The sequence below is a fragment of the Oncorhynchus mykiss genome, chromosome 7 (genome assembly GCF_013265735.2).
Source record: "Oncorhynchus mykiss isolate Arlee chromosome 7, USDA_OmykA_1.1, whole genome shotgun sequence".
NCBI classification, from domain to species: domain Eukaryota; kingdom Metazoa; phylum Chordata; class Actinopteri; order Salmoniformes; family Salmonidae; genus Oncorhynchus; species Oncorhynchus mykiss.
The window spans coordinates 6908831-6929969 of NC_048571.1; the positions used below are offsets into that span (position 1 = coordinate 6908831).

General features: G+C 43.6%; 2 protein-coding genes across 6 annotated transcripts; both read right to left on the reverse strand.

The window, feature by feature from the left end:
- Nucleotides 1-47: 47 nt before the first annotated feature.
- LOC110495621 (ubiquitin-like-conjugating enzyme ATG3) lies at nt 48-6396 on the reverse strand. 2 transcript variants are annotated; one of them, XM_036982292.1, is made up of 12 exons: nt 6212-6396; nt 5769-5810; nt 5495-5544; nt 5080-5150; nt 4199-4306; nt 4024-4073; nt 3800-3887; nt 3075-3109; nt 2804-2959; nt 2168-2295; nt 1810-1946; nt 48-1309 (listed from the first exon to the last, which is right to left on the reverse strand). In XM_036982292.1, the coding sequence occupies exons 1-12, from the start codon at nt 6281-6283 to the stop codon at nt 1299-1301; spliced, it is 948 nt and encodes a 315-aa protein (XP_036838187.1). In that variant the 5' UTR covers nt 6284-6396; the 3' UTR covers nt 48-1298. The 2 variants fall into 2 exon arrangements, with proteins under 2 accessions (XP_036838187.1, XP_021426630.2); XM_021570955.2 differs by having other exon boundaries at nt 1878-1946; nt 6212-6393.
- A 3905-nt stretch (nt 6397-10301) lies between these two features.
- On the reverse strand, nt 10302-17594 carry LOC110495614 (coiled-coil domain-containing protein 80). Of its 4 annotated transcripts, XM_036982296.1 has the most exons (10): nt 17348-17594; nt 17152-17239; nt 15214-16583; nt 14501-15105; nt 14096-14252; nt 13875-14011; nt 13454-13605; nt 13094-13197; nt 11056-11139; nt 10302-10889 (listed from the first exon to the last, which is right to left on the reverse strand). In XM_036982296.1, exons 2-10 carry the CDS (start codon nt 17157-17159, stop codon nt 10585-10587), a joined length of 2922 nt encoding a protein of 973 aa, XP_036838191.1. In that variant the 5' UTR covers nt 17160-17239; nt 17348-17594; the 3' UTR covers nt 10302-10584. The 4 variants fall into 4 exon arrangements, with proteins under 4 accessions (XP_036838191.1, XP_036838190.1, XP_036838189.1 ...); XM_036982295.1 differs by having other exon boundaries at nt 14501-15111; nt 15283-16583; nt 17152-17594; XM_036982294.1 differs by having other exon boundaries at nt 15277-16583; nt 17152-17594.
- Between the last annotated feature and the right edge of the window lie 3545 nt (nt 17595-21139).

The window sequence follows — 21139 nt, forward strand, 5'->3', positions numbered from 1 at the left end:
TAGCTATCAATTTGCTGAGAAAAGAATATCATTTCAGATGCCATATGTGCTTTATAATGTGGTAGGTCGTTTATAACAGCATAATGTATACAATCCATCATATGATATTGGGGATTTTTATTGCTATAAATGTACATTACTTTAACATGTTCAGTGTGTTAAGACTGAGCTGTTACATAAGGAGTCTATAGGATCAACAGATAAAGGGCCACAACACCTGTCCAGCTGATTCTCAGGAAAAGATCAAGTACTCTGGAGTCAGTTACTCAGACATTTTACAGTCAATATTTCAGCATTAATGAGTGAGTTATACATACTGTTAAGAGAAGAGTACTATAGTTAACAATTAATGCACTGTGCAGAACTGACATCTTTCTATATTAGAGAAGACGCAGTCAAACTCCTGATATACGGTGTCTTTGAATAATCTGGTGATACAGGTAGCATTGCGCGTCATCACACAAAATGGTAACGCTCACATATTCATACGACACAATCATGACGTCATCTCTACAGGACAAGACAGTGGAACTAGGAACAGGGTCAAAAAAAGAAATGTGAAAAAAAAGAAGAGCTGGGCAAAGAAAACACCGACCCCACTTACAGGAACCAACAATGGTCCTGGGCCCAAAAGACCATGTACACTTTACCATTAAGACAAACTGGCATGGGTCTGAAACAGTAAAGAGGTCCAAACATTAGTCCAGCACAGTGCATCACACTGAAAAAGCTATAATGTGGACAAAACATTTGTTAGATTTCTTTCAACGACATTTAACTGGTAACATTTGAGAGGACATTAGTGGCACCATTACTATGGTAAAAAAAAGAAGGTGTGGTTATGAAAACAAAATGGAGAAAACTTGAAAGCCTGTCTGTCAGTGAATTAATGTAAAATAAATATAGTTATCTTTGAATGGTTGTTAATGGCAGAGCATTTGCCAAGTACAGAGTGAGAATCTTCCAGACAAAAACACTGCGAGATCGGTCACCACATAAAGCCATTACATCATTGGGATTACAGCATTACCAACATCTGTACACACCCATCAACCCCTCAGCGATTGAACCTATTCCCACGCCAAGAGGGTGAGAGTACCCAGAATATTCCAAGAGTCATTCCCAGAGATAACATTCCATACCCCACTAACGCTGCCAGCCAGAAGACAGATTCCTCCTACACTCAAAGATGTTTGCAAGAGTAGCCTACACCTCTGTAGGATGGAGCTACATGGTGAAGTGCCTTGTGTAGTCGTATTCTATCGTGGGGATGACGGCCTGGACAAACTTCAAGAAAATCAACAGATACCTGAAACATGAAGTTAAGGAATAATGTGTAGGCAAGAATGGAAGAGAAACAGTATTAGCAAGATCACTTCTATTTACAACTCATCTTAGCTTGGGTTACATTGAATTATACCATGGCATTTTTGAAAACTCCTTTCACTATAAAGCACAGTATATCAGCACGTTAGAATTCAACTATAGCCATTGAATTCTACCGTGTTTGAGCTGCGTTTGAAAGCAAAAGTCGAATTGAAAACATTGAATTAGATTTTTCATAACAGCAAGCTACGACTGACGGTTTCTTTGTTTGGTTACCAAGGCAACTACTGTAGTTATCTAGTAAACTTGCTAGCTACATCAGTGGATGTTGAAAACATTTCAAGCAGCACATTTGTTAAATTATAGTCATGGTATGAAAGGAATAATCAACTCGTTCCCTGGAAATTAACACAACTCCGTGGAAACTAAGTCAGTCATTATTTTCCATAGATCACATAGCCCCTCTTACATAATGATACATACACTTAAATCCCCAAGCTGCATTAAAAACACTTGACTTCAGCTGAGCCGACAATTCACTTAAAGGATGCATATGAACTCCAAGCTCTCCTCCCCCTTCTGCCACCGTCTCAATGATCCTTTTCATCACTTCAGCATGTCTGGAAAACAGGAAGTGCCAACATTAGTTTACAGGACCATAAGCGCTCCCTCGATGAGTATTACAGTCGGATCAGGGCCCGTACTCAACGTTTTTCAGAATAGGAGTTCTGATGTGGGATCAGTTTTAGATTATAATGAATAGAAAGGGGGACCTGATCCTAGATCAGCACTCCTCCGACTTTGAGTCAATGAAAGCATGTTCATGATCTCTTGCTTTTACCTGCAGGGATGCACGGAGCACATGGCTGGGGGTGGTAGGTGGGGGTGATTTTCGATGGTGACGGTTTTCTTCACATGATCCTGGCTGATGTCTTCATACATCTGATCCACTGTCAGGGGCTGTCTGTCCTGTAGGAGTGAGAGGGGAAATGGTAAACAGAACGTAGAACCCAGGATCTCAGTTTCCCAGGTAAGTCAAAGACATCGTTCTTCCTCAGCTGTAAGAACGCATCTTGGGATTTACATCCTCAGTAATATTCACAATGCAATCCAAAAGGACACACAGCAGCATCTAAATGCCAACATGTTTTGTTACTGTGCACATGGGATGCACTTTTTGGTCTACCCAAGAAACCCAGTTACACTAAGCTGACTCTGTACTGCTGAGAGCTAGGTTACAAATCAAATACATTTTAATGTCACATGCGCTGAATACAACAGGTGTAGACCTTAGTGAATGCTTACTTACAAGCCCTTAACCAACAATGCAGTTAAGAAAAATATGTGTTAAAGTAATTACTAAAATAAACTGAAGTAAAAAATAAAATAAATAATTAAGGAGCAACAATAAAATAACAGTAGCAAGGCTATATACAGGGGGTACCGGTACAGAGTCAATGTACAGTAAGTGTGTTACCTCATCGTATCCAAACAGCCAGAGTCGAGGAGTCTGATAGTATTTGTCATATGTGATGTAGAGGTCATAGGTTCGAGTCTGCAGGATGTCATCGCTCCCAGCTTCTCCCGTTTTGGATTTAGACAAGTCCACCATTTTACTGGTGTCCAGGGTGGCCTAGAGACATATGGGAAAGAAAAAAAAACTGAAGTGAAAAATGGGGAATAGAGACACTTCCTGGAAACGGAAGCAATGTACAATAAAAGTTACAACAATACTGTGAACTTCTGACCTCATCTGTTTCCAGTAGTCCACTCTCCTCATACTCTGAAAGAACAGAACAAGACAAACTGAACCATTACATTACTTAATTAACTATGAAAGTCAGTTAAGAACAAATTCTTATTTACAATGACGGCCTACCAAAAGGCCTCCTGCGGGGGCGGGGGTTAAAAATACAAAAAGAATAGGACAAAACAAACATCACAACTAGTGAAGTATAACCACAGAACAATGACACAGATATTTCACCGGACGTAGAAATGTGAAGCATCCGCTTGGAGTTTCCACATACTACCAAATATGGTAGTGAAAGGAAGCCCAACGGCCGGGAGTGGGAGAAGACGGAACAAGATGGATTTTGGCCGACATTCTGCTAATTTCTCATCGATTAAACATTTGATCTCAATTCAATTTTCTGTCCCCAAAACTAAAATATGCTACAAACATAATCAAGTAAGTTTTGTATACTTTACCCGTTGCCAAAGTTTAAAAATGGTGTTGTTTAGGAGTGCAAAGGCGAGTTGAGTTATTGCACAAACGCACTTCAAGAGTAGGTGTTCCCTAATGGAAATATGCACATGTGTGCTAGAACGCACCAATTAGGACCTCGCTAGCTCGTGCTGGCCTCTGCCCACTATGACTAATTTGTTCCCGTTTGAAACAAAGGGCTATGGTCTATCTTGGTTTAGTTATACAAGTCTTTGGAATATTCCTTGAGGAGTAGAGAGTAGACACCTTCCATATCTGCTGCCTCGTCTTCATCATCATCATCATCATCATCTCCGTTCCCACAAGCACCAGACTTCACATTCATGTTCATGTCCTTTCAAAACAAAGGAATACAACTATTTTAAGACGTCTGCAATGGTATTAATCTAAGGTTGTTAGTTTGAAACATTCATTAGCAATGCAGATTACTAGGGTTCAATAACAAAACCTAAATGGTCCATCATATTTACCTTGTTGTCCAATGAGATTTCTCGTACAGCTTCTGTAACTCCCCCTATACCTAAAATATCAATTTGAAATATAACATTCCTTGAGAAACAAACCCAAAAGCTAACTTTATTTATAATGTATTCCTGATAAAATACCCAAGAAAATGAACCATTGTCAGTGTCTAAAGTGTCCAACCTGAGTTGTGGTAGGTGTCGACCCATCCTCCATCTCCGTCATCCTCCTCTATGATGGCTTCCAGTTCATCACAATACTCCATCTGTTTACAGCGCTTATAGCAGGGAACTGTAGACACACACACACAAAATATACACTACTACAGCAACAATAAGGACAAGTAACAGTATTGTAGAGAAAGCGCCACTTTAATTTTTCCTTTATTTAACTAGGCAAGTCAGTTAAGAACACATTCTTATTTTCAATGACGGCCTAGGAACAGTGGGTTAACTGCCTGTTCAGGGGCAGAACGACAGATTTGTACCTTGTCAGCTCGGCGGTTACTAGTCCAACGCTCTAACCACTAGGCTACCCTGCCACCCATGGATCACTAGTCACTTTAATAATGACACTTAAATAATGTTTACATATCTTGCATTACTCATCTCATATGTATAAACTGTATTTTACACCGTTTATTGCATCTTGCCTATGCCGCTCGGTCAATGCTCATCCATTCATTTATACCTATATATTCTTATTCCATTCCTTTACTTAGATTTGTGTGCATTAGGTAGTTGTTGAATTGTTCAACTACATGTTATTGCTGCACTGTCGGAACTAGAAGCACAAGCATTTCGCTACACTCGCAATAACATCTGCTAACCATGTGTATGTGACCAATAACATCTGCTAACCATGTGTATGTGACCAATAACATCTGCTAACCATGTGTATGTGACCAATAACATCTGCTAACCATGTGTATGTGACCAATAACATCTGCTAACCATGTGTATGTGACCAATAACATCTGCTAACCATGTGTATGTGACCAATAACATCTGCTAACCATGTGTATGTGACCAATAACATTTGATTTGAGTTCACACAGTTCTTACCATTGCGAGTCAATAGGAACTGCTTATCCTTGGGTAAATACGGCTTCACCTTCTCCTCTTCCCCAGACACCCTGGATGGAATAAACATGATGTGACATCTGGGACTACTGTGCTGTCAAAACATCATACTGTATTTGATGCTATATTTGGAGACAGCATAACATCCATCCATAATAATTACATGCTCATATCAGATGAATTAGATTGGAGAAATTAAGTGCAATTTAGCTGACTACAATATCATATTAGAGGTGCGATAAAGTCCATTTCAATTCCTGTTAGTTGAACATCGGAACATGGGCATTTCTTCATAAGAGTGTAATTCAATTTCAGAATTGACTTGGATGGAGCCAACCCATGTCCTGGGGTAGCGTGTACAATATTGAGTATCAATCTTACTCCAATGGACACTCACCATTTCCATGTGGGGCAGTGATGAACAAGGTGATCTCCAGCAGCTACAAACTAATGGAGAGAAAATAGAGATTTAATAGGAAGTTGTAATAGTTCAGTCAGATGACAATTACTCTGTGGGTTGGGGGAAAGGAGTTTTTTGGAATTGTGACCTACTTCTCCAAATCGCTTTCAGTTGCACTTATTTTCCCAAATGATGAAAGCCTACATACGTGTGACTTGTTGGGGTTTCTACGTGACTCAGTTACAAATGATACCAAATACAACTTCCTCACCTCTTCTGGAGTGATAACTCCTGTCTCTTTGAATTTGGATTCCTATCAGACAAAATAATGAAGTAATGTTATTGTTGAGTTGGCAGTTTGGTATATTTAACGTGTGTGACTGCCTGCAAACAATTTCATTACAGAGGTTAGACATTCCATTCTTAATTGCTTAAACATTGACTGTCACATTTCTCAAATGTGATAACTGAAATCATGCGAACGTTAGCTACATTGACAAGACAGTCATCAACGCCATGAACCCTCTAAATATTTCATAAACCGAGATTATACACTGCAATAGGACTGTAAACAACGAATTGTAGCTACATAATACATGTTGAGAGCACTTGAGAAGACTTCCCGATAAAGTATGCTAGCATGTTAGCATCTTACACATCACTGCTGAGTGATAGCAATCTACAGTAGCTAGCGATACAGCTAATATAGCTTACCTTCAGCACTGGAGTAAAAAACTCGGCTACACCAAGGGCCGTGCCTTTTACGGAATTAATGGCGTTCTGCATGTTAGCTATCAGATCGATCCCCGACAGATGTGTGAGTCTTCAAATGCCGAAAGACCGTCGGTTTCAGTTGTTTTTTTTGTCAGCAACAGATCACATGACTTGTCATTTGAGAATCCCCTTCCGCTGTTAAAGTCTCGAGAGATTTGTCTGGACGGCTCAAGGGTTGCCCGATCATGACTGGCCCAGGCCCCAAGGGAAAGTTAAATACATTTGAGTTCTTCAATCTGGAATAAGACCTTTATTCAGAATACATACAGGTAACTGCCAAAATGAAGGAAACACCAATATAGGGAACACGAGCCTCCAGAACAGCTTCAATGTGCCATGCCATAGATTCTTCAAGTATCTGTTACTCTATTGGAGGGATGTGACACTATTCCTCCACAAGAAATTCCATAATTTGGCGTTTTGTTGATGGTTTTTAACGCTGATCCAGAATCTCTCATAAGTGTTCAATTGGGTTGAGATCTGATGACTGAGAAACACACAACCGTTTAAACCCCCTCTGCTCTTTTGAGCCCTCTATTTCAAAGCCACTTAGATCTCTTCTTCAAGCCATGGAAACTGGGAATTTGTATACAGGGGAGTGTTGAGCTCTACAGCAGACTCGCACAATTCAATCGCTGGTTGAACACTATTTTCTGTCCCTCCCAAAATATATTTGTAGATAACTGGCCCTCTTTCTGGGACTCGCACACAACAGGACCAAGCCTGGCATGCTCAGGAGTGACAGACTATCTTAGCTGGAAGGGTGCTCTCATCTTCCCTATAAACATAGACAGGGCTCAAACTCCTCTAGCTCCACAATGAGATAGGGTGCAGGCCAGGCAGTTGTCTGTCAGCCAGCCTGCCAGCTTAGTGTAGTCAGCTCAGTTTTTCCCATTCAGACCCTGACTGTGCCTCGATCTAGGTATGGCAAAACTAAACATGGCTTTGTTCGCATTAGCAATCTCACTGGAATAAAGACCTCCTCCATTCCTGTTGTTATTGAAAGATATTGTGATAATACTCCACAACGGCTCATAGTAATGGCTGGAATGGTATCAAACACATGGAAATGTGTTTTATGTGTTCGATACCATTCCATTTCCTCCGTTCCGGGCTCATAGCCATTAATATGAGCCCCTTCTCCCCAATTAAGGTGCCGCCTGTGCTCATATCTCAAAATAGGACTACTTAATGTTAGATCCCTCACTTCCAAGGCAGTCATAGGCAATTAACTAATCACTGATCATAAACTTTATGTGATTGGCCTGACTGAAACATGGCTCAAGACTGATGAATATACTGGGTTAAATGAGGCCTCTCCTCCTGGTTACACGAGTGACCAAATCTCCACCAAATTGGGAGTCTTCCAACGAGCTTTGAAAGACAGTACCGTGCAATATGAAAAAGCCTATAATGCTGCTCGTTCAACCTACCTTCACAACCTGAGGAGAATAAAACACGATTCAAAATAGATTTCTGATACTGTTGCAAAGCTAACTAAAAAGCAGCATTCCCCAAGTGAGGATGGCCTTTACTTCAGCAGTGATGAATTCATTAACTTCTTTGATGAAAAGATCATGATCATTAGAAAGCTAATTACAGACTCCTGTTTGAATATGCGTATTTCTCCAAAACTCAGTTATAATGAGTCTGCACAGAACTGCCAGGACCTCGGATCAATGGAGACACTCAAGTGTTTTTATCCTGTATATCTCGACACGTTCAAGAAAATAGTCATGGCCTCCAAACCTTCCAGCTGTCTAATGGACCCTATTCCAACTAAACTACAGAAAGAGCTACTTCCTGTGCTTCACCTTCCTATGTTGAACATAATAAATGGCTCCCTATCCTCCTGATTTGAACCAAACTCACTAAAAGTGGAAGTAATAAAGCCTCTCCTGAAAAAGCCAAACCTTGACCTGAAAAATGGAAAGAATTATTGGCCTATATCCAATCTCCCATTCCTCTCAATTATTTAGGAAAAAAGCTGTTTCTCATCAACTCACTTTCTTCCTGATGACAAATAATGTATACGAAATGCTCCAATCTGGTTTTAGACCCTATCCAAGTACTGAGACCACACTTGTGAAGGTGGTAAATTACATTTTAATGGCATCAGACCAAGGCTCTGTGTCTGTCCTCATGTCCCTAGACTTTTTTATTTTATTTTTATTTTACCTTTATTTAACCAGGCAAGTCAGTTAAGAACAAATTCTTATTTTCAATGACAGCCTGGGAACAGTGGGTTAACTGCCTGTTCAGGGGCAGAACGACAGATTTGTACCTTGTCAGCTCGGGGGTTTGAACTCGCAACCTTCCGGTTACTAGTCCAACGCTCTAACCACTAGGCTACCCTACCCTAGTGCTGCTTTTGATACCATCAATCACCACATTCTTTTGGAGAGATTGGAAACCCAAATTGGTCTACGCGGACAAGTTCATGCCTGGTTTAGATCTTATCTGTCGGAAAGATATCAGTTAGTCTCTGTGGACGGTTTGTCCTCTGACAAATCAATGTTAAGCTTCGGTATTCCTCAAGGTTCAAATTTAGGACCACTATTGTTTTCACTATGCTGCCTCTTGGTGATGTCATTTGGAAACACAATGTCAACTGTCACTGCTATGCAGACGACACACAGCTGTACATTTCAATGAAACATGGTGAAGCCCCAAAATTGCATACCCTGGAAGCCTGTGTTTCAGACATAAGGAAGTAGATGATTAATTATTTTAATTAATTATTTTATTATTATTTTTGACTCATTGTTTTACTTTTAAACTCAGACAAAACAGTGATGCTGGATCTAGGTCCAAAGAAACAAAGAGATATGCTGTTTGATCTGACAATTCATCTCAGTGGTTGTACAGTCATCTAAAATAAAACTGTGAAGGACCTCTGCATTACTCTGGACCCTTATCAACAATATTTTAAAATGGCTTTTTTTCCATCTTTCTATCAGTGCAAAACATTTTGTCAAAAAATCATAAAGAACAGCTAATCCATGTTTTTGTTACTTCAAGATTAGACTACTGAAATGCTCTACTCTCCAGCTACCTGGATAAAGAACTAAATAAATAAGTCTGCTAGTGATAAATACGTCTTCTAGAATCTTGACTAGAACCAAAACACTTGATCATATTACTCCAGTGTTGGTCTCTGTTAAGGCTTGGGCTGATTTCAAGGTTTTCCTGCTAACATACAAAGCATTACATAGACTTGCTCCTACCCATCTCTCCGATTTGATCCTGCGGTACAAACCTACATGTACAGTCACAAGATGCAGGCCTCCTTATTGTCCCTATAATTTCTAAGCAAACAGCTCCTATAGAGCTCCATTTTTATGGGATGGTCTGCCGATCCATGTGAAAGATGCAGACTCGGTCTCAACCTTTAAGTCTTTACTGAAGACTCATCTCTTCAGTAGGTCCTGTGATTGAGTGTAGTCTGGCCCAGGAGTGTGAAGGTGAACAGAAAGGCTCTGGAGTGAGGAAAGCCCCTTGCTGTCTCTGACTGGCTGGCACCCCTCTCTCCACTGGATTCTAAGCCTCTCACCCTATTACTGGGGGAGATCTTCGTGGGCTATATTTGGTGGTCGGTTGTTATCTCTCTGGTGGTGTGGGGGCTCTGCTTTGGCAAAGTGGGTGGGGGTTGAAGAACGATCTGGCCTTAATTGTACTCTTATAATCTCCAGCCAGAAGGGGACTGGCCACCCCTCAGAGCCCGGCTTCGCACTAGGTTTCTTCCTAGGTTCCTGCCTTTCTGGGGAGTTTTTCCTAGCCACCGGGCTTCCACATCTGCATTGCCTGCTTTTTGGGGCTTTAGGCTGAGTTTCTGTATAAGCAATTTGTGACATCTGATTGATGACTGTAAGCATGATGGGATGTTAATTGCTTAATTAACTCAGGACCCACACCTGTGTGGAAGCACCTGCTTTCAATACACTTTGTATCCCTCATTCACTCAAGTGTTTCCTTTATTTGGGCAGTTACCGGTATATCTCCATACAAGATAACAAATATATGCACAACATAAAAGGCAATTGCCAAATGTTTTTAATCTGAAATCTCCATTCTCCCTGTGAAACAAATCACATTCAAAAATATATGGAAGAAAAAGTATGCTACATTTTCATAATCTATTATAGAAAAGTCCATTCTTATAAAACAACGTCACAGTTATCAAAATGCTAAAAAAAAGCTTTCATGAAATGCCATTCATACAATGGCTTCATATAGTTCATGGGAGAAGGCCACAACCAGGCCTCAATAGAAAATCGAACACATCCTAAGGGGAACATCCTATTCTCAATCCTTTAGTAACCATATCCACGGTGGTAACCATCCGGGTCTCTGTCATGACCGTAGCCCCCATACTCATCCTCAGGACAGCGCATGCCAAGGGACTGCTGGATAGCCATCTCCTGTCTGCGGAGCTGCATGGAGTCAACCAGGTCATATATGATGGACATGGACCACATGGGAGACGGGTACCAGGACTTGACGTTGCCGTCTTTCCCCACCAGCAGCATAGAGAAGTACTCTGGGCTGATCTGGAAGTAGTTCCTGATGTCCTGCACCAGAGAGGGAGAAACGTCCTCACGTTCCACAGTGGCAGTCCCTGTGACACAGGCAGGGTTGAGGGGTTAACTTGAATTGATTTCATACATTAAGAACAACAATGTTTAGAAGAAGAATGGAAGAAGAAGACTTAAACCTAAATCAAATCTTCGGTTAAATAAGCTCAGGATTTTCCCACCAATATGGTAACAGTAACTGTTTCTTACCGTTGATTGGGTATAGCTCAAGGGTCCCGCCCATATCCTCCATGTCCTTCCCAATCAGCTTCAGCACAGACAAGTGGCGCAGGCCTGAGTAGAGTCAGGTGAAAACACGTAATTTCACATTACACCACTGCACCTCTTACGCCTAATATAAAACCCCTTTCAAACAAAGCCCTAGCGCCTTCCCAAAGATATCTAGTACATGTGAAGGTATGGATACAGGTGTAAGCAGTGGTTTTAATTTAACTAGGCAAGTCAGCTCAGAACAAATTCTTATTTACAATGACAGCCAACCCCCGGCCAAACCCGGACGACACTGGGCCAATTATGTGCCGCCCTATGGGACTCCCAATCACGGCCGGTTGTGATACAGCCTGGAATTGAACCAGTGTCTGTAGTGACGCCTCGAGATGCAGAACTTTAAACCGCTGCGCCACTAAGGAGCCCAAATAATACTATTCAGGGAAGTAGAATGGAGGGTACAGTATTATACTACACAGAATGGAGGGTACAGTATAATACTATACAGAATGGAGGGTACAGTATTATACTACACAGAATGGAGGGTACAGTATTATACTACACAGAATGGAGGGTACAGTATAATACTATACAGGGTAGTAGAATGGAGGGTACAGTATTATACTACACAGAATGGAGGGTACAGTATTATACTACACAGAATGGAGGGTACAGTATTATACTACACAGAATGGAGGGTACAGTGTTATTCTACACAGAATGGAGGGTACAGTATAATACTACACAGAATGGAGGGTACAGTATAATACTACACAGAATGGAGGGTACAGTATTATACTACACAGAATGGAGGGTACAGTATTATACTACACAGAATGGAGGGTACAGTATTATACTACACAGAATGACCTCTCTCTCTGTCTAAGAGTGTGGCCAAACTGAGTCCATGAAACATTTCCCAGTAGAAGTACTAAAGACATGCATACAACTGAAGCTCAACGGTCTTGTGTAATTCGTTTCACTGTGCTCGCTAGATTCCTTTCCCCAAATTACAAATGTTTCTAATTTGCAAATCTTTCATCCCAGTACTATTAATGTCCTCCACATAAAGACTGTGTTGGCAGCTAAACAATAGCCTGTCCTCCCAAACTAAGAACCCAGTTTTTCATCAGTACGAGACCAACATGAGTAGTTAGTTGACCACATTGTCTACAACAGGCTCAAAACCAAATACCAAACATTTTGGCGAGTCTCAAGAGACCTCTATCGTAACCCAGCTTTAGAGTGGTGTCTATTTTCTAACCTAAACAATTCAGGCATGTTACAGCTAAACGCCAAAAAATCCCTTTTGTTTGTTTGCATAGCTAATGCAGTATGTTACATATTTCACAACAGTTAAAACTAATTGTGACAGACTCTGCAAGCTACAAATAAGTTGACATCCCATGAGATTATCTTCTGTTAATAGTTATGTTCGTAGTTCATTTGAACTCTGAAAAGATATATCCTGATGCTTGTACGGCATGGCTCGTTGGACCAACAGTGACAGACAGTAACAACAAGGGATGAGGACAGTGTGTTTCAGGAGTGGTATTTGAGAGGTAACCCTCCCTGCACTATCTCTATAAGCTTGAGGATCTGAGTGAGCTGGTGAGTTATTCAGGAAATATGTCTGCTCTTGAACGTAACAAGCAAAACATATTTTGATAATGTTTTATTGTCACATACACCAGATAGGAGCAGTGAAATGTGTTGTTTTACAGGGTCAGACATAGTAGTACAGCACCCCTGGAGTAAATTAGGGTTAAGAGCCTTGCTCAAGAGCACATTGGCAGATTTTTTACCTTGTCGGCTCAGGTATTCGAACCAGCAACCTTTCAGTTACTGGCCCAACACTTTAACCGCTACGCTACCTGTCACCCTAGTTGACCAAAGTGTGGCCACACATTCTGAACATCTCCACAGATGGGAGTGAAGTAGCCAAGACAAACACTTAAGGGCCCCAGTGAAATCATCAAAACGTACAGGCCTGAGACAACAGCGTGACATCACTACTCACCCAGATTGCAGGCCTGGCTAGTCAGGGCGTAGAGCTGCTGCTGATAGGCCCATTCCTCGTCGTCAGAGGAGGAGATCACAAACAGCCTGCGTCTCCAGCGGAACCTAGAGAAATATAAACACAGAACAAACAATGACATCAAATATATACAAACAAAGTTCCACAAGCATTTCAGAAGAACAAAAAGGTTACAAATGCATTTCTTTCTTTATTTGCATACATGTTCGACCAGGAGCACACAGGATGTCAGTGTCAGTTTTAGGCGAGTGTATTTGTCAGTTGTGTTGACTTGAAACTGCAGTCACACAGTCTTATATTGCAATTGCATCGTCCTAGATAATAACAAAAGCCCACTAGTACCGTGAGAGGAAGTTCTCCAGAGATTTGGATTTGTCTTCCTTCTTACACGCCACTCCTTGTCTCTTCTGCTGTTCCATCTCCTTGATGCGAGAAGAGAATGTGTCTATGTAGCCAAAAACAGCTGTCATGGCGATGGGCACCTCATATTCTTGCTGTGAATGGGGACAGAAAACCATATCACCCATCTTTAGGCAGAAAAAGTGTTACGGATGATACTGTATCAATTCACTGCAGTAAAATGGAGTTATTGAAGCGCTCAACCGATATGGTGGATTTTCACTCAGACATAGGACCGAAAGGTTAAACGCTCTTTCATCAAAATAAGAAGGTCATCCAGGATGCACAATACTAAGTAGCAGTATACAATAACACATTGTAATTATACCGCAGTAAGCTTTATAGGGAAACAAGGCCAACCAACCTTCACTTTCATATCAAAGTCAGTCAGCACCATATAGTAGTCGTCAAATATCAGTCCCAACTCATTCCTCAAGGCTCTGATGAGGGGCTGGTTTGTGAAGTCCTCTTCTTTCATGCCTTTCAGAGGCTGATCCTTCTCTGTAACCATAAACTTGTATTACACTGTCATCAGAGTAAAATAGAATTGAAAATTAGCAACAAAAAGTTCAAAACTTGACTTACCAGCCTGGTAATGGTCCATCTTCATGGTGCCATTGGTCAGAGAGCCAAAGATGGTGATAAGAGAGATTTTTCTGACACCCAATTCACACACATGCTCCAGATACTCATCTCTCTGCTGCGTGTACATAGGATTCTCCTCGTCTGGAGTACTGATCACCTGGGAGGGAAAGAAAAGTGACTGTTGTATCACGTGTCTATTCTGTTCGGTTCTATTCTATTCAGATCTATTCTATTCTGTTCAGTTCTGTTCTGTTCTATTCAGTTCTATTCTATTCTGTTCGGTTCTATTCTATTCTGTTCGGTTCTATTCCATTCTATTTAGTTATATTCTGTTCTAGTGTACCAATATGCCTGCTTCATATCAGATTTAATCAATACATTTATGTACTACAACAGAATACTCACAAGTAGACGTCGTCTCTTCTCAAAATGACCAAAAAAGGATACTAAGAGGTTTGGCTGTTTTGTGGGGGGCCTCTTGTTGTCTGCTTCTTTCTCCTGGTTAATAGCGGCCTTCTTCCCTGGTCTCCTGCCACGATAGAAGCCTCCATCACTGTCTTTAGTAGCCTTCAACCTTTTCTTGTCTGCTTTACTCTTTTTGCCTGATTTATCAGCCTTTTTCTTCCTCTCTGCATTGACAGGCCGCTTGACCTTACTCTTCTTGGGGGAAGCTGTTTCCACCTGTGCATCAGAGTCAACCTTAAGTTCACTGCTCAGCTCTTCCCCTCGTTCAGTTGGTTTGTCGTTAGTGAGCTGAGTTGGAGAGGTAACAACTTGTTGGCCATGTTTGGTATCCTCGGTTGTGTCTTCTTCATATTGGTCTCTGTGGGACTCTGTAACGTCATCTATGCCATTTTTGTGGGTTTCTGAGAGGATGTAGAAGGATTCGTCTGTGGTGGGGACCTCTAGGTCCCAGTGCAGTGTTGTCTGGGGGTCCAAGGGCTTCGGAACTGTGGGTTTTGTGGGGGTTGTGGTTCGTCGTGTAGTTGTAGTTTTTGGTTTTGTTGTGGGGGTTGTGGTTCGTCGTGTTGTTGTAGTTTTTGGTTTTGTTGTGGTGGTTGGTTTTATAGTGGTGGTGGTCGTGGTTGTTTTTGTTGTGGTTGTTGGTTTTGTTGTGGTGGTTGGTTTTATAGTGGTGGTGGTCGTGGTTGTTTTTGTTGTGGTTGTTGGTTTTGTTGTGGTGGTTGGTTTTATAGTGGTGGTGGTCGTGGTTGATTTTGTTGTAGTGGTTACTTTTGTGGTCGTTGTAGTAGTTGTTGGTTTTGTTGTGGTCGTGGTTGTTTTTCTGGTGGTGGTTGTGGTTGGCTTTGCTGTAGTTATGGTTGTGGTTGCTTTTGTTGTTGGTGGTGGTTTTGTTGTGGTTGTAGTTTTTTTTTTTTTTGTTCTTGTTGGTTTTGTTGTGGTGGTTGTGGTTGGCTTTGTTGTAATTGTGGTTGCCTTTGTGGTCATAGTTGGTTTTGTGGTTGGTCGGGTTGTGGTAACTGTCACAGCCTTTGGTCCTTGAGCTGGTCTCTGCACCCCTTTCCTCACTGGCACCCTCTCCACTGTAGAGTTCACTGTGACCTCTGACCCCGTGGTCAATACCCCCTGGCCCTGAGACTCAACCACCTGGCCCTCAACACCGGCCGCCTTGCACCTCTGCACGAAGCCCCTCTGCCTGGCCTTCTCCAGCTTGCGCATGTGGGTCTGGTCCATCACCTCGTACATAGCCTCCAGCCTGACCGGGTACGGGTACCTCTCCTCCACCTGGAGAGTCTTCCTCAGGAGAACCATGCCAAACTTCCCCTCCTCCAGCTTCAGGAAGTTCATCAGCCTGGGGATGAGGACCGTGTCCAGGGGCTCCTCCGTCACCTGTCCCTTGGCGTTGACCCGCCGCACCTTCCCGCCTCGCTCTCCCTCCTGGTGGAACATCACTATCATCTGCATGTGCCGCTCCGCCATCTGGCAGTAGACGTCCGACTTGAGGAGGGTCATCATCAGGCGATAGTAACCGTCTGAGTCATGTGGGGCGGAGATGACCAGGACCCGGTTCTTCCCTGCGAAGCTGGCCAGGACGTTGAGGGAGCCTGCGCTGCCGGGGACGGTGCGGGCTGGTGTGGACTGAGGCTGAACCGCCTCCCCTGTCACTTGTTTACTGTTGTCTTGAGATGTGCCACTGCCAACCTGGTTTATGGGTTTCTTTGGTTGTTGGGGTATTCTTCTGCTTGGCATCATCCTTCTCCTTGGAGGCTCAGCTTTCTCATCTCTCTGCATTCTGTCACGATGGCTCATCATAGTGGATACATTTATACCACCAGCGGAAGGAGCAATACTGTCAGAGTTCAGCACATTTTGTGTTCTGTTAAAAATCCCCCCCTGGAGGGATGTTCGTCGTAAGATTGTCCTTTTGAGGGGTCTCCTGTCAGAGGCCCCTGTGCTCCATACCAGCAACAGCCATAACACACAGAGATGCAGTGTCTGTTTCATTTTTGCAGTGTCAAAGAAAAACCTACAATGGGTATAAGAAGATCAGTGAGAGAGGCATTGCCTGTAGTCCTCCGTCTTTCTGACGTTGTGTCCAGTTTTCAGATGAAATAACTGATCAGTGAGAGAGGCATTGCCTGTAGCCCTCCGTCTTTCTGACGTTGTGTCCAGTTTTCAGATGAAATAACTGATCAGTGAGAGAGGCATTGCCTGTAGCCCTCCGTCTTTCTGACGTTGTGTCCAGTTTTCAGATGAAATAACTGATCAGTGAGAGAGGCATTGCCTGTAGCCCTCCGTCTTTCTGACGTTGTGTCCAGTTTTCAGATGAAATAACTGATCAGTGAGAGAGGCATTGCCTGTAGCCCTCCGTCTTTCTGACGTTGTGTCCCGTTTTCAGATGAAATAACTGATCAGTGATTGTCCATAAAAACGCTTTGTTTGAGAAGAAGAAAAGAGTTCCGCAGTAGGTTATGACGTAACTGTTCAGAAAGACAAATGCACAGTCTGGGCTGTTTCAATAAAGTAAACACAAACACTTGTCAACTTGTGTGCTATAATCCTGCTGAAAGTTTACATGAAAATGCACCATTTACCATTCCATTCTGGCGACAAAAAAATAACTCCCCGATGATAAGAAATATTGTGGCAGTCGTCCAATGCCTCCTTTCTCCGTTTCTGCAGCTGAAATGACATACATTTCATTTTCTATGTTAATGTAGACAGTGCAACCTCTGCTTACTAGGCGGCTACACGTAACGGTTCCATATATTCTGTCTATACAAAACTTACTCCATCGATTGTAACTTTAGAGGCCATTTTCCTCTTTCTAACGTCTTCAGAAGGAGAGATTTCTGGAAGTCTCAATGCGTTGTCGGCAAGGAGGGATCTTCTGCCTTCCCCCTTCCAGCGCATCGAGTTACCCGAGGAAATACTATGTGACCACAAATTCCATAAGCGCTCTCTCCCCTCTGAGCACCAACCCAAGACCAAGAAAGAAACGATTTTTTTCTGCGTTCACGCGCACGTCGGAACGAGAAAACTCGGAAAGGTCCGACTTGCTAATTGTTTATAGCTACAGACGTGCCGCGTTCAACCAGTCAGAAAGTCGAACATTTCCGAGTTTCCTAGTACCGGCTAGCACTTGAACGCAGCATAAGTAGCGGCCCTCACGGCAAGGTTCGACACCGCCCACCGTACACATGTACACAGAATAGAGCACTATAGTTATTACAACCATATCTGCTCATGAAATAATGTGGCTGCATGTATTATGTATTACCAATGCAGTCTATATCCATAAGTTGCCATGGATGTAGTTTAAGGTTAAAATAATCAGATATGGTAGGCCCAACTATTTTATATTATATTAGCATAATGTCAATAAAAATACATGATGGGAGTGGAATTGTATTCATATAGATTTTTACAAGAACACTTGATTATTGTTGTTTTAATAGCCAGTAAACTACAGTTTTGGGGAGTTAGGACGTTTTTGTCATGTACTGTCATGTTGTCTTGTCTCTGTCCTTTCCCTTCACCCTGTCTCCCTCTGCTGGTCGTGTTAGGTTACCTTTTCTCCCCCGCTTTCCCCCAGCTGTCCCTTGTCTCCTCTAACTACCCATTCACCCCGTTCCCCACCTGTTCCCTTTTTCCCTCTGATTAGGTCCCTATATCTCTCTCTGTTTCTGCTCCTGTCCTTGTCGGATTCTTGTTTGTTTGTGTCATTCATGCCTGAACCAGACTGCCGTCATGTTTGCTGTAACCTTGTCCTGTCCTGTCGGAATCTGCCGGTCCATCTGAGCCTACCTATGTTTGGTAATTAAAGAAGCTCTGTTTAAGTTGATTCGCTTTTGGGTCCTCATTCACGCACCGTAACAGAAGAATCCGACCAAGAATGGACCCAGCGACTTCGGATCCTCTCCACTCAGCCATCGAGATCCAGGGAGCGATGCTAGGCAGACACAAGCAGGAATTGTCTGCTGCTCGACATGCCGTTGAGACCCTGGCCACCCAAGTCTCCAACCTCACAGAACAGGTTCACCATCTCCGCCTCGATCCACCGGCCACTTCCAGGGCTTTCGAATCTCCGGAGCCCAGAATCAATAACCCGCCGTGTTACTCTGGGGAGCCCACTGAATGCCGCTCGTTCCTCACCCAGTGTGATATTGTGTTTTCTCTCCAGCCCAACACTTACTCCAGGAGCACTGCTCGTGTCGCCTACGTCATATCTCTCCTTATTGGACGGGCTCGTGAGTGGGGCACGGCAATCTGGGAGGCAAGGGCTGAGTGTACTAACCAGTATCAAGACTTTAAGGAGGAGATGATACGGGTTTTTGATCGATCTGTTTTTGGGGAGGAGGCTTCCAGGGCCCTGTCTTCCCTATGTCAAGGCAATCGATCCATAACAGACTACTCTATTGAGTTTCGTACTCTTGCTGTCTCCAGTGGCTGGAACGAGCCGGCCTTGCTCGCTCGTCTTCTGGAGGGTTTCCGCGCAGAGGTAAAGGATGAGATTCTCTCCCGGGAGGTTCCTTCCAGCGTGGATTCCTTGATTGAACTCGCTATTCGCATTGAGCGACGGGTTGATCTTCGTCACCGAGCTCGTGGAAAGGAGCTCGCGCTCTCCGTCGCCTCCCTCTCCGCATCACTACCATCTTCCTCTGCCGGCTCGGGTGCTGAGCCCATGCAGCTGGGAGGTATCCGCATCTCGACTAAGGAGAGGGAACGGAGAATCACCAACCGCCTCTGTCTCTATTGCGGTTCCGCTGGTCATTTTGTCACTTCATGTCCAGTAAAAGGCCAGAGCTCGTCAGTAAGCGGAGGGCTACTGGTGAGCGCTACTACTCCTGTCTCTCCTTCAAGATCCTGCACTACCTTGTCGGTCCATCTACGCTGGACCGGTTCGTCAGCTTCCTGCAGTGCCTTAATAGACTCTGGGGCGGAGGGCTGTTTTATGGACGAGACCTGGGCTCGGGAACATGACATTCCTCTCAGACAGTTAAAGGAGCCCACGGCCTTGTTCGCCCTGGATGGTAGTCCTCTCCCCAGGATTCAGCGTGAGACGCTACCTTTAACCCTCACTGTTTCTGGTAATCATAGTGAAACCATTTCTTTTTTAATTTTTCGTTCACCTTTTACACCTGTTGTTTTGGGCCATCCCTGGCTAGTTTGTCATAATCCTTCCATTAATTGGTCTAGTAATTCTATCCTCTCCTGGAACGTCTCTTGTCATGTGAAATGTTTAATGTCTGCTATCCCTCCTGTTTCCTCTGTCTCTTCTTCACAGGAGGAGCCTGGTGATTTGACAGGGGTGCCGGAGGAATATCACGATCTGCGCACGGTGTTCAGTCGGTCCAGGGCCACCTCTCTTCCTCCACACCGGTCGTATGATTGTAGTATTGATCTCCTTCCGGGAACCACCCCCCCCCGGGGTAGACTATACTCTCTGTCGGCTCCCGAACGTAAGGCTCTCGAAGATTATTTGTCTGTAGCTCTTGACGCCGGTACCATAGTCCCCTCCTCCTCTCCCGCCGGAGCGGGGTTTTTTTTTTGTCAAGAAGAAGGACGGGTCTCTGCGCCCCTGCATAGATTATCGAGGGCTGAATGACATAACAGTGAAGAATCGTTATCCGCTTCCTCTTATGTCTTCAGCCTTCGAGATCCTGCAGGGAGCCAGGTTTTTCACTAAGTTGGACCTTCGTAACGCTTACCATCTCGTGCGCATCAGGGAGGGGGACGAGTGGAAGACGGCGTTTAACACTCCGTTAGGGCACTTTGAATACCGGGTTCTTCCTTTCGGCCTCGCTAACGCTCCAGCTGTCTTTCAGGCATTAGTCAATGATGTCCTGAGAGACATGCTGAACATCTTTGTTTTCGTTTACCTTGACGATATCCTGATTTTTTCACCGTCACTCCAGATTCATGTTCAGCACGTTCGACGTGTCCTCCAGCGCCTTTTAGAGAATTGTCTTTTTGTGAAGGCTGAGAAGTGCACTTTTCATGCCTCCTCCGTCACATTTCTCGGTTCTGTTATTTCCGCTGAAGGCATTAAGATGGATCCCGCTAAGGTCCAAGCTGTCATTGATTGGCCCGCCCCTAAGTCACGCGTCGAGCTGCAGCGCTTTCTCGGCTTCGCGAACTTCTATCGTCGTTTCATCCGTAATTTCGGTCAGGTGGCAGCTCCTCTCACAGCCCTTACTTCTGTCAAGACGTGCTTTAAGTGGTCCGTTTCCGCCCAGGGAGCTTTTGATCTCCTCAAGAATCGTTTTACATCCGCTCCTATCCTTGTTACACCTGACGTCTCTAGACAGTTCGTTGTCGAGGTTGACGCGTCAGAGGTGGGAGTGGGAGCCATCCTTTCTCAGCGCTCCCTCTCTGACGACAAGGTCCACCCATGCGCGTATTTTTCTCATCGCCTGTCGCCGTCGGAACGTAACTATGATGTGGGTAACCGCGAACTGCTCGCCATCCGGTTAGCCCTAGGCGAATGGCGACAGTGGTTGGAGGGGGCGACCGTTCCTTTTGTCGTTTGGACTGACCATAGGAACCTTGAGTACATCCGTTCTGCCAAACGACTTAATG